An 18,086-nucleotide genomic window follows, 5' to 3' on the forward strand; every position below is an offset into this window, starting at 1 on the left:
AACGTGCTTGGTTGCAGCGGGAGTTACAAAACTTTTGAAAAGTTTTGTGAATAAAGTTGCAGATCACGAATTATTTCTTTAAGAATTTTTATATGCTACGACAAGTTCCAGATTCTTTAAATATGTGAATCTATCTTTAAGACTAATTATAAATAAAAAACGAAATTTATTTCATAAATGTTTTATTCAAAACTTAAAGCTAGTCATGAGCAAAAGTTTAAAAACTTTAACTTATATTAGGAACGATCACAGCTACATGCTATCCCTTCACATTAACTTAACACTTATTATATTTTAATATCACACGAAAAATTTCGTTTTACTAAATTGAGGTTTATGTTGAATCCTAATTTAACAGTACAACAGTCCACTCAGTCTTTCTTGTTGTATTGTTCTCAATTAATACATTATATAACTTTTCAAAAACATATACATTATTCATAACAGTCAAATAAACAGGCACTTTTACACGTCCCAAATATAGCTCGCCCTACCACCACTTCGGAACAACATGGGCTGGTGCTGAGAAGAAGTGGCGGAAGAAACTCAGTCACCTTTTTAGCCTAATTACATAATATTATATCATTCATCCAATCGAATCGAAGACTTTAATTTGAATCTAGTAATTTTATGTAAATTAGTACCTAATGTAAGTACTCGTATACGTGGCCCTAACTAAAAAAAGATACATGTATAGGAATTTCGACGTCCCTGCTTTTTTTGTAAGTAAAAGCATATTTAACCCTGAATAGCTAAAGAAAAATCATGAAACATGAATACATTTGGTGATAATCTATTAAGTAATACCAACAAAAATAATCGAATTCCGCTAAAGAAATTATCAAATCTTGTTCTAAATTTTATTCTTTCAAAAAGCCTCAGACAAACGTCGCATTACGAAATTTAAATTTACTAAATAACTACAACTAAGTTGGTCTTTATTATCTATTAAGTGTAAGTGGTTTTATAAATATTTCATTCTCATATTTTAAAGATTTGCAATCACTCTTGCTAGTGTTTTTGCTCTTAAAATGTAGTAAGGCGTTCACAGTTTCGTTGCTTAGTTGGTGAATGTACAAATGTTTTGCTAAAAAGTAGCTGCCTGTGAGGAAGGTTAGAGTAAGTACTAAGTAAGACACTGGCGGTAAGATGACGGTCATGAAGTAGATCGTCTTACTGATGTGTGGAGGTAGGCCTTCTTGATTCTGGAACAGAATAGATTACAAGTCAAAAAGAAGCATGTAACTTTTTCAAGGCATACGATTTTAGTCTCTGGTCTACTGGAGTCGGCATATCTGGTACCAAATTGTGTATGATAAAATATGGGAATAAGACTTTTAGTCGGCCGATAGTTGGGCACGATTCTATTTTGTATGAAGACCACTAACAAATCGGTGTAATGTGCGCACTTCCATACAGCCCATACTGATTAACTGCCCGATTAAACTATCGGCCAACTAAAAATCGGTGTTCTGTGCCCAGGCTTAAACTACAACAAGAAGCTTCTACTTACATATTCAGCCCAGAACAGAGGTAGAACGAGGTTGGAGAACTTCTGGTACTCGTACGAGAAGCCAGACAGCTCGTGGATACGAAGGTTGCTCTGCATCCGCGCTACGGAATGGAACGGTGTGCCTGTCAGCTGGACAGGACAAAAAACGGACTTATTTAATTTTAGAGATTTATGCCTGTTTTTTTTCACCATCAATCCCTAATTTTTAAGTGACCTTTAAGAAAACATAATTCCTGTTATATGTGTTACCATAGGGGACACTTACAAATTAGAGATTGATAGTGAAAATGGGCATAAGCATATAAACTAAAGTAATACATATTTTAATCTAGGATATTATCAGTGGCACAGCATGCCTTTGGCGGGCCCTATATCAAAATTTGTTAGGTGCTCCTCCTCATCAGACATGGACATGAGGCCTTTTTAGCATATCAAGCTATTGGGGCCTGCCTATCAGGCCTGCATTCAGCGCCTTCGCTATCCTTATGAAGTTGTCTGTCCACATTGAGGCATCTTTTTTAGACTCTCCGAAGACTACAGACTTCCCGATTATAATTTCAACGAATTTTTATGAAGAATCGGCCGATATATTTTATGTCTATACGTATAAGTACTGATTAACAGCCTGGATGATGATGATAAAGAAACTTACCGGTTCCACAACGACGTACGAGTTGTGCTTATATCTGTCCGGTTGGAGACCAGTCACGTACGCGTCTTTGGGCGGGTGGCCCGTGTAGAAATGAGGGTAGGACACCACCATTGGGAAGTCTGGAACAAATAATACATTGAAATGTGGATAACATACCAGAATAAAGCTTCAACCACACCAACGAGTGCAGATCACCATCGCCGGCGCAATCATAGGCTAATGACAGGTTGCGCGGACTGTCATGGGTTGGTGTATTGAAGCAATAAATGGTTTCGGCAGTGCAGCCCCCCTAGACAAGTAGCAAAACGTGCCATTTGTACTTTTGGAAGTCCTTCACGGAGCAAAGTAAACTCCAAACAAAAAAAATCAACTTCGAATTTACAACTGTCACGTTTTGCCACTTATTTAGGGGGGGCAGAATACTAATTCCACTCTTCCCGAGGATGGCGATTTTATGCGAACATCAGACCTCCCCAACCCGTCTGGCCAGCGTGGGGAGGGAGTGTATGCCAAATCCACCGTTTGCCTCTGGTGGGAATTAGAGGGAGTCGTGTTCCTGCCTGGAGATGAGAACTATGGAAAGGCATGCCATATCGTGGCCTAAATTCTAGAACCTAGCTGTCTAACGCCCGTATTCACCAAATCGAACGCACAACGTTTCATTGTTTCGTTGATTCTCTGTGATTGATTCGTTGTGTCACCCTGTGGGTCCACGCGCACTGTGAGACCTCATAGTAATGTCTGTGAATGCACGACTTACTCAACTCTAGCTTATGCCACTCAACTTACCAAAGTAACACTTGGATCCGTCGCTCAGCCCTGGCGGCAGGCTCGGCACTGTATCGTAACAGTCCGTACCATTGCTCGTTCTCTCAAACACGCTTTCAGAGAGGTTGTAGCGATATACTGGCACGTTGTCCACTGTTATCTCCTCTGAGGAAGAAATTTGGATGTAAAGTACCTACAACTCAAATGAAAAAGCCCTGCCTCTTTCGTAGCTAGGGGGAGTCCCCCCCCCCCTCCTAAAATACCAATGCCATACCTTAACAACTACCATAAACAATGACTGTGGAAAAGGATACGAGGACGCAGGCGCTTAAAATGGTGCGTATTATGAGGCCTGTCTCCAGTTATTGGACTATTATAATGGGCTGATAATGATGATTTAAGGAGTTTATTACATGTAAATGTGAAGTATACACCGCTTAGAAATCTTGCTCAACATCAGTTTCTGACAGAAGTTAAGATATTTTTATCAAAGTTTTTTGTTGCCCGGACTGGTGGTAAAATATGAGAAGTAAGTCTGCATAACACCATCTAAAGTCCGGTCTGTGAGCACGTAGAATTTTGTCCAATGACCCTAAGCTACCCATCCTTATCGCTCGCGCGTAATTGCTGTCGCGACTGTGCGACGGGCGCCCGCAGTGAGTGTGCGAGCAGACAATAAGTACTCACCATCAAAATAAAGAGGCATGACCTTGCACACGGTCTTCCTCCAGTACAATAGGATGTCTTGCTTGGTCAGCCGTTGCTGGTACATCACACCTTCTGTAGACCCGTACAGCCGGTCGGGACATACCTGAAAAAAAAACATGTTTACTATTAAAATAGAAGTAGTTAAACTACGGGACTATTACCACCTCTCGTTCCCATCGCTGCAACTCCTTTGTAGCCAGGATCTACAGCTTGGCCGCCAATAACCCAACCAGTGAAGGTCAAGTTTGTCTCGTGGGAAGGTTAAGCTGTTATTGGACCCGCAACGAAATTAATCAGAAGAACATAGTACTTAGTCTGACTCCATAACAGCAATAATAACAGCATTGTTGTGTTTCGACAGTTAGAGGTAAGATAGCCAGTTCCTCTGCGGTTGAGCTCGCGGGTGAAGTTCGCTTCCACCTTCAGCCTGATCATCATTACCATCAGGTGAGATGCATGCCAAGAGCTTCCTCGTTGTGGATAAAAAATCCTATTCTTCCTTACATCAGGATCGTATCCCGGCAGCTGTGGGTGTCCACGGAACTCGTCGATTTGGAAGAAGCTCCGGTCCCCCCACTGGTGACCCACTTTGACTGTCACATCGTCCGTGAAGTCTGAGTAGATCTGAAAATAAAATGGCGGTTTTTATACAGGATGGTCCAAAAGATTCTGCAAAACAAACGAATGATTCCTCGAAAACGGTACGAAGTAGGGGCGCGTGGATAACGGAAAACTGCATCGATTTATGCTATGGAAAACAGCGTGCTTTATGGGTAATTTTTGTTCTATGTGACTGTACGACGCTTTAGAACTAACTGATTCCAAGTCTTAACAATCAGTTCACATAAGTCCAAATATGGTTACCTCAAGAACTATTGTATACTTAACAAAAAAATGACGAACAGTTCGTAAATTCACCTTAACTTTGACTAAGCTTGGCTTTCTGATAACTTCTGCACAGTGCAAGCCGAACTTATTCGTCTTGGCAACATTTTACATGAAATTACGTGGCCAATACGTTCGCAACTACGTCTTTGTTACAATTGGAATAAGATTGTGTTATAAATCAATTTTTTGGCCACTTCGAATGTCACGAACTATTTGACGCTGACTGTACCTAATATAAAAGACCTGTTTAGTAGGTATAGTCTGGTCCGTGAGCACGTAGAATTTTGTCCAATGACCCCAAGCTACCCATTCTTATCGCTCGCGCGTAATTATGTTGCTATCGCGCTCGCACACTCATTGCGGGTGCCAGTCGCACAGTCGCGACAGCAATATAAGGGGTCATTGGACAAAATTCTACGTGCTCACGGACCGGGCTTTAGATACTTACTCTGGCCAGCATGCCCATGTTACTAACAGGCACCAAACCCGGTACCAAGCTTTTAGACGTATCCAGCACCGGTTCTCGGTACTCCCAGAGGTATTCGTAGATGGTCTTCTTCACGAACAACTTGCTGCCGTGGGAGTTGACCAGAAGACGGAAGCCAGTTCGAACGAGGTAGTTCGCGTCGTGGAGGTACGATGCTATGCCCTGTGGAGAGAAAGTATCATGATTATCAGCATTTAGTCTCCATTGCAGAAGAATATTCACTCTGTAAGCCAAACCGGTTCGAACTAATTACGTCCGTATTCACAAACGATACTTGCTTAAGTGAGGCAGCAAATCGAACGCACAGCGTTGAATAAAGCTTTGCGATTGGTTCGTGCGTGGTGTGACCCTGTGCGTCCACACGCACTGTGAGACCTCATATGCGTTAGTCAAACCCGTTCGAACCAGATAGTTCGCGTCGTGGAGGTAAGTAGCTACGATGCTATGCTCAGTGAAGAAAGATAAAGGTCATATTCATCATCAGGTCACTTAGTCTCCACTGCAGAAGAATGACTCAAGTCAAATTCGTTCGAAGCAGATAGTTTTCGTTGAGGAGGTAGGTACGATGCTATGCCCTATGGAGAGAAGGTATCATCAGGTCATTTAGTCTCTGCAGGAACAGGACTCTCTAATTCGCGAGACAAACGGAGGATTTGGCCCACATTCCCCACGCTACAGCCCTGGCCAGACAAGTTGGTCTAATGTTCGCGTTACTAATCTAATTTGTCAAGCAAATGGAGGATTTGGCCAACATTTCCCACACTGGCCAGGGTATTTGTTACTAGCTTCTGCCAGCAGGGCTTGCGTGGATTCTTTCTGTCTACCCCAAAAGAAGAAAAAGTAGAAAGTTTTTACAGCCTGTAGGCCTAAGATGCGCGCCGCGTTAAGCGGTTATCGCGCCATTTTATCGATTTTGCCCATACATATTATCTTAGGCCTACTAGTCGAGTTAACTGCGCACCTGGCGGTCGTGACGTCACATCGAAGGTAGGGACGAGGCGATGCGGGGTGTGCGGGTGAGTGCGAGGGAGAGTCGCATTCCAGCGAGGTGCGCAGTTAACTCGACCAAATTGTACTATCTCCCGATCATTTGCCATAGGTAACTGCCATAAATATGACAATGAGGTACATATATATGCCTTGATCACACGTACCGAGCAAACGGGCGAGTATGAACATTACGCCGAGTGCTCGGCCAAGAGCACTATTTCGCCCATTTGCTCGGTACGTGTGATCAAGGCATATAGGTACATATAGGTGTACCTCATTGTCATATTTATGGCAGTTATGACAAATGATCAAGGCTTAAGGCTGGGTCTAAACTATTCATAAGGCTAACACGGGAAGTATGGGTTCCCCATATATATTTTTTAGTAAATGTTGCCTATAATTAGGTCATTATTCGGTTCAATTGTATGTTTATGTTCGGGTAAGTAACTGATCAAACTTTAAATACTTTTAATAGACACACTGTATTAAACCAGGTATGAATATTATATTGTCGCTGCTTTTTAATCACATCTGAAGATATGGCATTCGCAATAACAGTCAATAAGATTTTCTGGGATTCGAACCTGAGGCCTTCCTGATTTCAACTATGCCTAATCGTCCATCATTAGATGATATCTTAAGGTGCATAAAAACCACATACCTATTACGGATAGGTAAACACGTCTTCTTCTTTAATAACTAAGTCACGATTATTCAATCAACGCAAAGTACTGTCAATATTGTCAAGGGTGAGTCGGATTCTCGAGTCGGGGTTCCGTACCCACTTTTTTCCTCTTTTCCTTTTGGGTAATTCCTTCTTTAGCTCAACTTAGACTAATAATTACTTAAATTCCTTCTAAAAGAAATTAAAACTGCAAAAGACACGTTCTCTTATGAGAGACAATACTGGAAGAGATCGCTTCTGATAAGACCGCCTTTTTTAACGGTGTCCTTCGGTGCCATTAATATGAAGCCGCGAGTTATTCGCCTAAATTGTGCCGTTTCTTTTGTGCAGGTATGTAGGTACCTTACTTATGTCTATCTTTTCTTGTTTTGTGTGTTCTATCTAAAGCCCGGTCTTTGAGCACGTAGAATTTTGTCCAATGACCTAGATACCCATCCTTATCACTCGCGCGTAATTATGTTGCTGTCGCGCTCGCACACTCACTGCGGGCGCCCGTCGCACAGTCGCGACAGCGGGTAGCTTGGGGTCATTGGACAAAATTCTACGTGCTCTGGGACTATAGACATGCGGTAGCGTGTCAAGCCAAGTTCAAGTATCAACTCTACTCTGGTTATCTATCTACCTACTCTCTCTGCATAATTCTGAGTCGCTTGTATAAAGAAGTCTTTATGTGTGCCTTTGTCAAACAGAAAATTGAAAATAATAGGTACGTAGTTCAGTTTTTGCTGTTAGTTTACGGAACCCTAAAACCTTTAATCTTAATAGGTAATTATATCCACGGTATAACACTGTATAATACTGTCTTACATAGTATTAAACGGCATATAATTACATAAGAGGGGTCCTTGACACACAGTGAGTCACATTATGTCACCATGAATGCGTGTAATGGAACGCGTTTTGGCGCGAAACGGTTTATTATCTCTGCCGTTTGACGGTGCAGTTTGAGGTTATATTCTAGGGTCATGGCGAAGTGTGTAAAATGTTTTTAGTTTGTTGGCTCAATGAGGGATTTCCCAACTATTTTAACCTCGATTGGCATTCTTTGGTTACACATTAAAATTTTGTGACACTCTTTAAGCACACTAAAAACTTCTAAGTAACTTAATATCTTGGGTCCATATTGGCTCACCTAAAGTTATTTACCCGAAATTGTTCTTCCTAACGATTTTAAATCCGAATGATCACTCTTCCTAAAATTTTTCATCCTAAAGTTTTCATTCATACTATTTGTAGTGCTACCGGCGATGTTCATAACACTCATGTTTCCGAAAATTGTAATTAATAATATCATTTATGTAAATATATTTAAACTCCTACTGTTTTTTATCATAACACTTTTATCCCTAAACATTACCATAATTTCACTCATACCATAGAATAATAATAAATACTACGTACAGAAGTACGTTCTTCGCGAATGAAACGTAAGGCCACAGTTTTAACCTAAACCAATAATAATGAATAGACCGATTCGTTTCTGGAACTTGACTGAAAATCTGGAGCGGGACACTGGCTTCGCTCGCTCGGCTCGTGCATTGTGGTCACAGTTCTAACCTAACCTAAACCAATAATTATGAATAGGACCGATTCGTTTCTGGAACTTGACTGAATGACTGGAGCGGGACTCTGGCTTCGCTCGCTCGGCTCGTGCGTTGTGGTCACAGTTCTAACCTAACCTAAACCAATAATTATGAATAGGACCGATTCGTTTCTGGAACTTGACTGAATGACTGGAGCGGGACTCTGGCTTCGCTCGCTCGGCTCGTGCGTTGTGGTCACAGTTCTAACCTAACCTAAACCAATAATTATGAATAGGACCGATTCGTTTCTGGAACTTGACTGAATGACTGGAGCGGGACTCTGGCTTCGCTCGCTCGGCTCGTGCGTTGTGGTCACAGTTCTAACCTAACCTAAACCAATAATTATGAATAGGACCGATTCGTTTCTGGAACTTGACTGAATGACTGGAGCGGGACTCTGGCTTCGCTCGCTCGGCTCGTGCGTTGTGGTCACAGTTCTAACCTAACCTAAACCAATAATTATGAATAGGACCGATTCGTTTCTGGAACTTGACTGAATGACTAGAGCGGGACTCAAGTATACGTGCTAATGCCAACAAACTTGAACTTTAATATATCGTCAAAGAAAGAAATCTAAACAAAAAAGATATGACTTTGAATAATAGTGTAAAATATGGTTATGTTGAGAAAATGTAGGAGAACAAATAAAAGTATAAAAGATGTTTATTGCTAATGACATTATGAAGTTGAATGATTCGGAATTATGAACATTAGAGACAGAGTAGTTAGGAATTGTGATTGTTAGGATGAAAAATTTTAGGAAGAACATTTTCGGACTTCCAATTTTCGGAGTTGAAAATTTAGGTGAACTTTGGCGCACCCTAATATCTTATTTACTTATTTACGTTATTCGTAATCTGAAGACAACTCTGAGTGGGTAAGGAGTCCTACATTATGCTTTAAATGCCTGCATCTGGCAACGGGACTATTCCCACCTCTCTTTCCCACCACTGCAACTCCTGTGTAGCCAGGATCTACAGCTTGACCGCCAATAAAAACCCAACCAATGAAGGTCAAGTTTGTCCCGGGGACTGTCATTGGACCCGAAACGAAATTAATCAGAAGAACATAGGTGGAGTTCGAGGGAGTTCCTGTATCTGGCAATTCTGGCAAGCGAGTAGCTAGCATGACAATTAGCACACACAAAGCCGTTTTGCAAGTATATACCTACATACAACACGACAGCGCGAATCTTCGGATTATCGCGATGTATGTGGATTGTGGTGTGGCCCAGAAGTTACTGGCAATATCTCCGTCTTAAAGCAAAAAAAAGTATGTCCTAAGCAGGACCGGATTAATTTTGGTGCTCGGTGCTCTTTTTGACGTGATGCACGAAGCCTAAGCAATTGCTTAATTTGCTTAATCCGGCACTGGTCCTAAAGGTGTACATGAAAACTTATAGTTAACTTACCAGAATTGCCAAATTAGGCACCACCAGGGTGGCGTTCAGGTCTATACTGTTCTCGCCAGGCAAGTATATGGGGTAGCGCCGCGCGGTGTACGTCAGGGTACTGTTCTCGTTGAAATGGATGTTGGAGTGGATCAGCTTCTCTCTGGAAACAAAACAACATTCTGTAAGTATCAAGTCATAATATATTTTCTACAAAATAGGCTTTTAGAAAGCGCTTACACGCCTCAGTATTATGTACTTTAGCTCTGCCACTGCTTCGGGACAATAAATGTGCCAGTGCTGAGAAGAAGCAGCGCAAGAAACTCACGTCACCTTTTGCCACCAGCCTCAATTATAAAACGAATGCCTGTTTTCACCATCAATCCTTAATTTTTAAGTGACCTACCTATATGAAAACAAAATTCCTGTTGTGTGTTACCATAGGAGTCACTTAAAAATTAGGGATTGATGGTGAAAACGGGCGTAATTCTTCTTCCACAGATGTGTTCGCGATATTGGACAGATTTTTATGGAGTGGGAGTCGTAAGAAGCGACTCAGGGAAAAACTATATGCGAACATCAGGCCTCCCCAACCTGTCTTCCCAGCGTGGGGAGTGTAGACCAAATCCTCCATTAGGACATGGGGCACACTGAAAACCAGCGCCGTGGCCTTCGTCACCGTGGGCCACGGCATATGCTGAGTGGGGTCCCGTTGCAGTGGGCATCTTGTTGGTGGATGGGTGGCACTGCTCAGTTGTTTTTATTTTTTCTTCTTCCATTATTATGTGCCACTGTCATGTCTATGTAATTGCCTGTATTTGTGTGATGTCCATTGTAATAAATGTGTCTTTCTTTCTTTCTTTCTTTCTTTCTTTCATTAGCCTCTGGTAAATTAGAGATCGTGCTCCTGCAGTGGAGAACTAAATGACATGATGATGTTAATGATAATGATGATGATGACTTGATTAAAAAAATAAAACCGACTTCAAATGCGTGAACACAAAAAAAAACTAAAAATTAAAAATATTGCGTATAAAAAAGTTCAACCCCAATTTTCCACCCTTGGGGGTGAAATATTTTCTTCAAATTCGCATGAAACCACCCTTTTGATAATACCTATTCAACAAAAAAATAATCGTTCAAATTGATTTATAATCGGCGGAGATATTGCGTATAAAAAAGTTCATCCCCAATTTTCCACCCTTGGGGGTTGTTTTTTCTATTATTAAATTTAAATGGGACCACCCTTGAGGTATTACCTATACGCCGAAAAAAGATTTGTTCAAATCGGTTCATAATTGGCGGAGTTATCGCGTAACAAACATAGAAAAAAAAAACATGCCAGAAACTGGGTATTAGCATCATATTATGTATTATTATGTTCAATACAAACAATCATTAAGTTACACTCACCCCAACCGCGTCTCCGCATTGCATCGAATCCTATGAAAATGTGGTTTTTGGACATAGCAATACTTATTTTTCACAATTTTTATTTTTAAAAATTACTGGTCGATAGGTTACTTTATTTTGAAGAATAAATGTTATTAAAAGTTTTTTTCTAAAACTGATAGTTTAGCCGGAAAAAAATATTTTCCATCCCATTAGTACGCCGGCTGCGCTCGATTCGGATATAATGACGTCACGCGGCCTTGCGTACGTTGACTTTTAGCGGCAAAAACGGCCTATGTTTATTACTTAATATCTTCGTAAGTAATGGTCCGATTTGGATAATTCAAAAAGATATATTTTTCTTATGTTTTAAAGATTAACGTAGATACTAGTTTTATTGAATTTTCTACAACAGTACTGATCCTCATTGATAACCTCCTCCTTTTTTTAAGTCGGTTGAAAATGAAAGACAGGTCATTCGCACCAAGGCATTTAAAGATATTGACTGAATGAACTGGGCAAATCTCAGTAGATCTAATGATAATAATATCATAAAGTCCTGAATAGACTCCTTTTCTATAGACTAATTCCACCAGAGACCATTGGTGCCTATTTGGTGCTAATTGCCACATTTTTGGATAACAAAAAAATATAATAGCTACTTTTAGTCATTAAGTAGCTATTTTTAAATGGTAAATACCTACTTTTTTGCTACAGAAATCTATTGCAGGTCTCAATAAACAAAACGAGCAAAAACAGCTACTACTATTACGCTAAAAAAGTGATAAAAACCTATTATGAAATAAGTTAAACAACCCGAGTGGTAGGACATTTTTTGCTTGATGACACTGTTATAATCACAGGACTCTGACTTTTTGACGTCATGTTTGGTACTAAAAATAGTAGAATCTGTACTAAGGCTGGGCTCTGGCTCCATCGCCCTTTGGGTGATCTTGAGCCTTCTTATGAGGCCCATAGGCGACCAGTATCGTGTTTCATACTTACAAATAAACAACGGGTCCTATCTCTCTGACGTCCATCTTCTCGTCAAGGCCGCTCAGGAACCGCTCGTGGTTGGTCACGTTGAAGACGTAGACCCTCAGCTTGACCTCGTCGGGGGGGTCCGCCCACCACTCGTAGGGAGGAAAACCTGGAACAAGATATTAAGTTCTATAAGAATTTGAGGAGATATAGCCCAAGGTTTCGGTGTCGGTCTTAAAATGCTAGCTCGAGCGCTACCCTTGAACTAAGTTAGCACAGAATAAGTAATAGTCCTGCGCTGCCCGCATCCAGGCTCTTCCCGCGACCTTTACCAGATCGTCGGTCTATGTTCATTATGGAAAACCTTGGGGGAGGCCTTTGTCCAGCAGTGGACGTCATTTGGCTGAAACGTCGAAGTAATAGTACTAAGGGTATTAGGCTTGTTCCCACAAAGACATCCAGTTTTTTGCAGGAACTGTTTTTTTCAAACGCGCAATACTGGATCCTTCAAAACAGAATTGCCGTGGGAACGAGTCCATAAAGTGAACCCTTTCCATCACATATAGTTCAAGTGCATCTTTACAAACATCTTGTCACATGTCTGTGACCAGCATGCATCCCAACTGAGGCAGGCAAAAAATATCAAGCCACGTGTGCGTGTCAATCAATCAATCGCCTGATTGTCATTGAATGATTGTTTTTAACACTGATGGAATGTTAATTAATAGCAGTATTTTTAATCACAAGGAAAATGATTTCGTAAAAACTACCCGACAAGTTTGTTTAAGAAATGAACCTCTATCTAACCAATCTACTGAAGATTGACTTATCCCTCTATCTGGAGTAAAATGTTCCCGAATTTCAGCCTTCAGTCGTATCAGCAGTATTTAAAAAAATCTAATTCTGCCAGGATTACGTAATTGCAGCAGATATTTTTTTTGCCTATTGGCATACATTAGTTTAATGGGTCTAGGTCTCTAGGTAGGTATTATAACTTAAACAAAACAACCCAACTCGATTAGGTATCCTATTGTATTTTTATCTCGGTCACCTTTACTTTTTCTTTGATCTTTTTGCGATAAAAAAGCAAGAAAACACAATACAACTTTATTTTACAACTAGCTGTGCTCGCGACTTTGTTTGAATAATTTCTCGATTTTGCAACATTTTTCTTTACTGCTCCGCTATTTTGGCTGTAGGGTGATATGAAAAAAGCCTTCCTCGATAAACGCAAAAATATTTTTTCAAATCGGTCCAGCCGGGCTAGGATGCTCGCGTGACAAAATCTTATTGATGATTTTAGACGACAAACGTATGGGCTTATCACGTAAAATCGATAAAAAGGCGCGAAAAGAACTCGCGGCGCGCATCCTAGGCCTAACAGTAGTTCCTGAAATTAACGCGTTGAAGCAAACAAACTCTTTAAATTCATATACATATTAGTACTAGCTGTGCCCGCGACTTCGGACGCGTGAAAATCCGTTTTCGCAACATTTTTCATTGTTGCTCTGCTCCTATTGATCGTAGCGTGATGTTGTATCTGCCTATTTAGCTTTCGTCGATAAATGGGCTATCTAACACTGAAAGAATTTTTCAAATCGGACCAGTAGTTCCGGAGATTAGCGCGTTCAAGTAAACAAACAAACAAACTCTTCAGCTTTATAATATTAGTATAGATATAGATTCATGTCATGATGATGTCATGTAGGTAATGGCCATGGCATAGTAACTCCTTCAGCTTTGATCTTGAAATTCAAATTAACCGCCTCTGTGGTCTAGTGGTAAGACCACCTGCTTCAGACGCAGAGGCCCCGGGTTCGATTCCCAGTGGGGGCAGATTTTTCTGTTCGGTTTGGTTGGTGGTAGGGCTTGTTCTAAGTCCGCCTGGCTAGCTACCACCATCTTACCTAAGTCTGTCGCCATAACAACAATGTTAACAGCATTGTTGTGTTCCGGCAGTTAGAGGTAAGATAGCCAGTTCCTCCGTGGTTGAGGATTCCGGGTGAAGCTCGCTTCCACCTTCGGCCTGATCGTCACTTACCATCAGGTGAGATACAGGCCAAGAGCTTCCTCGTTGTGGATAAAAAAAAAAAAAAAAATTATAGTGCATCGAAAACTGCATGACGTAACAAGAGGATGTGAAAAAAGGTAGCACTAAAGGTAGACAGACAACTTTGTGATCAACAACTTTTTTCAATCTAGTTACATCCTAATAATTGCGACAACATTTAAAATTTTGAGATAGTTGAAAAAGCCTATTTTGCGATCATTTTTGCATATGTCATAGTCAAAGGTCGATATGCAGTCTCTTCGCGGAATGACTGGTCTATCCTAGGTTTGACCAAGGCCTTCAGGAAAACCCCGAAGTAAATTCTTATTTCGGCCTTTGACTAAGTCAAACCTAGAAGTGCCTAAACAGTTCAGTCAAACGTCGAAACTAAAATAATCTGTTTCGGGCTTTGCCTAGTCAATCCTAGAAAAGACTGACAGACTCGGTCAAAAGTAGACGGCAAATAGAAAACCAGCCATGTGTGAGTCGGATTCGCTCACGAAGGGTTCCGTGTGACTCTTTTGTTGTATGGGAGCCCCCTTAAATAGTTATTTTATTTTAATTTTATAATTTATTTTTAAAATGCAACTAATATTATGTGAATATTTCAAGGGTTCACCTGTTTACGTTTTAATTAATATCACGTAAAAAACTGCAACAAGTCACGTTTGCTGTATGGGAGCCCACCTTAAATATTTAAGTATTTTATTGAATTATTTATTTTTTAAGTGAATAATTCATGAGATACGAGCAATACGAGCATGGTGACAGACAACATTAGCGAAGTCATAATAATAGGGTGTAAACTCTTTATCCTTTAAGGTAACAGAACCCTAAAAATTGGTAATTAATCAAGATCGATCTAGAAACACCGACAACCAACCTCAGTACTGTATAAGTTTAGTTACTCGTACCTTCACCTAAAGAGATAGCTGCGCGTGCGCGTGAAAACCGACCGTCGTAACGCCTATGCAATAAGTTCGAGATCAGAATTAAGTATAGTTTAGTTTAAAGTCTTAATTCAGGTTTGACTAGTAACCCCGATTTCATTAAATTGAGTTTCGACCTTTGCCTGACCAAATTAGTTACTCCTAGGTTTGACTAACATTATTTAGTCAAAGGCCGAAATGTTTGGGCTTTGACTAAGACTTCTAGTCAGACCTGAGGATTGACTAGTCAAACCTAGGAGTGCCGGAACTTCGAGGTTTGACTATAACACATACATGGAATCGGTGGGGCCTTTTCATCTTTTACTAAAAGACTAAAGAATTTCCAAATCTAGCTCTATATAAATGTATGTAGCGCATTTATGTGATGTTACGTAACTCCCTCCCACCCTCTTGTAAGAAAAAATAAGACATGGTCGACCCCCCTTCCCCCCTTAATCATCTTACGTAATAAATGAAAGGCCCCTTTTGATCTATTTCTGATTTTTATGAATAATTTTGTAACATTCTTATTTTTAGTATTTTTGTAATAGTGTGAAAACTTCAACTGGTTTTTATCCTTTGGATACGGACCCCTAATCTGCCCAAACCTTCGACCCTGTAATAGAGGGAGTTTTGTGGTCGACTCATCATTACGCGACACATGATAATTTAGCGTACGTAGGTCATGTCCAATAATTCGTAAATTATTATGTGTATTGGACTTTCAATGTTCGATTTTTTGTCGACATTACGCATTCGTTCGTTTCAGTTAAAAACCGGCCAAGTGCGAGTCGGACTCGCGCACCGAGGGTTCCGTACCATTAATTTATGAAATTAAAATTATTATTTTTTATTTAAGTTATTAGTATGAAAGATTACGCGGTAATAAGCGGTTTACGATTTACGAGGTATTAAAAAAAACTACTTACTAGATATCGTTCAAAACAATTTTCGTTGGTAGTTTTTACATGTTTTTTTTTAGATTTTTCATTTTCTTATTTTAGAAGTTAGAGGGGGGTAGGGGACCAACTTTTTTCCACTTTGGAAGCGTCTGTCACGCAAACTATTCGGTTCAGAAAAAAAGTATTTTAAAAACCTCGATATCATTTTTGAAGACCTATCCATAGATACCCCTTCCACATTGACCGGTTTCTGGTAGTCCATCCAGGGCCTTCCTGCTACCTTTAAGAGGACGTCTGTCCAGTGTCCACCTTGTGGCTACATGGCATCCATTCCAGCACCTTGCTGCCCCATTGGCCGTCAGTTCTGCCTATGTGCCCTGCCCATTGCAACTTCAGCTTGCTAATCCGTCGGGCTGTGTCAGTGATTTAGTTCGTTTACGGATCTCTTCGTTTCTGATTCGATCTCGTAAAGAAACACCTAGCATTAGCCCTCTCTATAGTACTACACTCTGAAACAAAATGTGACTCTGTGCAGTTGAAGAGTTCTTCAAGCCACGTATCAGAAGTCAGAACCAATGTCACCCCGGTAACACACGCTGATTGTAGACTTTTGTCTTTAGGCACTGAGGATTTTGGACTAAAGTTTCAATCAACCACACCAACGCATGCAAATCATAGGCCAACAGCGTTGCCAGACGTCCCGATTTTGGCGGGACGTCCCGATTTTTTAATCAAATTTAAATGTCCCGCGCGGGACAGGCTCGGTCCCGCTTTTCGGAGAGAAACACTCACTTCACCAGACTATTGTTTGAAACGCCATATTATTGTTAATAATAAAACTTTTTTAATTTCGATATTTTTTCTTTTTTTATTCTAAAGACGAATTTAATGATAGAGTAAATCTGTACCTCTAGCATGAACAACTTTCGTCTTCGAATCGTTTGCGTATTCGATAAAGTTCGATACTCAACCTTCGAATTAAACGATAACGTGACAATTTTGATTCTCAAAATAAGTTTCGTGCAACCATTTCTTACACTAAGTTCACTTTACGACACGTCCACAAGGGTGCTGTTGCAGTTTTCGTACTAAATCTTTTGATGGCGATTTGAGTACGCAAACGATTTGAACTCGAAAGATTTTCGTGCTAGTAGTACTGATTTAAAATATTATTTTTTTGTAAAAATACATTTTCTATGGCTACTTTTGCTATCTATTGTCACGTAAACGTAATTTTAAGTCATATAAAAAGATAAATATTTGAAAACCTTTGATTATTATACGTTTTTTTTACTATGTCCCGCTTTTGACGGAAGAATCCCGCTATTTTCACTCAAAAAGTACCAAAGTCCCGACTTGGCGAAAAAAAAAACTGGCAACGCTGTAGGCCAATGACAGGTCGCGCGATCCATGAGCCGGCAATGGCGATCTGCACGCGTTGGTGTAATTGAAGCATAAAGATGTCATGTAGATTCTATCACCATTAAATTACATACCTGGCCTCATATTCAGCTTCTCCCATAGCATTAGGTCTAAGGGGGTGAAGATGAACCCTCCAATGGATATCAACAGGAGGAGCACACCCCACACGCACTGGCTCACTGCGTCTGTAACAAGTAAAGCTATTGTTATAGGATTCTAGAAAAAGAAGAAGGTAGGTTGGAGTCTCCGTAGCCTACAGAGTTTTTGTCGGCTGATAGTTTGATTGGGCTGTTAATTAAACTGCTAAAACTTTTACACGGAAAATGGCCTAAGTATCTTCATTCTTCACTATCTGCAGGTATTTGCGCATGGTTGTCTAGGGCTTGTTCTATTCTTCAAAAGGTAACAAACAAACAGTTACTTTCGCGTTTATATTCAAAGTCAAAGTCCAAATTTCTTTATTCGTTTAAACTAATAAATACGTTCTTACAAATAAATAGTTCTTATTAATTTACATTAATGTGTATGAAAATGAATCGATTGCAAGATGAATTTTATTAACTTCTATTGCTTGTTTATTTTAATTACCAGCTTACAATAAATCTTTGTCAGGAACACACCATTGTAAAACCCAAAAAAACTTCGTATTTTGCAACACCTTCGACAATATAATTATGATAAATAACTAATTAAAATACATTAATAAATTGCGAAACCTGGCACCATTGTCTACCAAGCAATTATGT

General features: G+C 40.1%; 1 protein-coding gene across 1 annotated transcript; it reads right to left on the reverse strand.

Annotated features, from left to right (window-relative positions):
• Positions 1–303: 303 nt before the first annotated feature.
• Positions 304–17,519, reverse strand: LOC114353872 (scavenger receptor class B member 1). The gene is made up of 10 exons (XM_028306002.1): positions 17,415–17,519; positions 12,062–12,206; positions 9,686–9,827; positions 4,978–5,178; positions 4,146–4,265; positions 3,621–3,744; positions 2,955–3,098; positions 2,166–2,284; positions 1,514–1,642; positions 304–1,205 (listed from the first exon to the last, which is right to left on the reverse strand). Exons 1-10 carry the CDS (start codon positions 17,443–17,445, stop codon positions 942–944), a joined length of 1,419 nt encoding a protein of 472 aa, XP_028161803.1. The 5' UTR covers positions 17,446–17,519; the 3' UTR covers positions 304–941.
• Between the last annotated feature and the right edge of the window lie 567 nt (positions 17,520–18,086).

Source organism: Ostrinia furnacalis, unplaced genomic scaffold (assembly GCF_004193835.3).
Source record: "Ostrinia furnacalis isolate ACB-3 unplaced genomic scaffold, ASM419383v2 OfSCF1849, whole genome shotgun sequence".
In the NCBI taxonomy this organism is placed as follows: Eukaryota; Metazoa; Arthropoda; class Insecta; order Lepidoptera; family Crambidae; genus Ostrinia; species Ostrinia furnacalis.

Coding starts and splice junctions, on each gene's coding strand:
- LOC114353872 (XM_028306002.1), bottom strand. CDS start 17,445: ATGCTATGGGAGAAGCTGAATATGAGGCCAG. Junction 9,828..12,061: donor ATAGGACCCGTTGTTTATTT/GTAAGTATGAAA, acceptor TTTTGTTTCCAG/AGAGAAGCTGATCCACTCCA. Junction 2,285..2,954: donor CGGATCCAAGTGTTACTTTG/GTAAGTTGAGTG, acceptor TATTTGTTCCAG/ACTTCCCAATGGTGGTGTCC.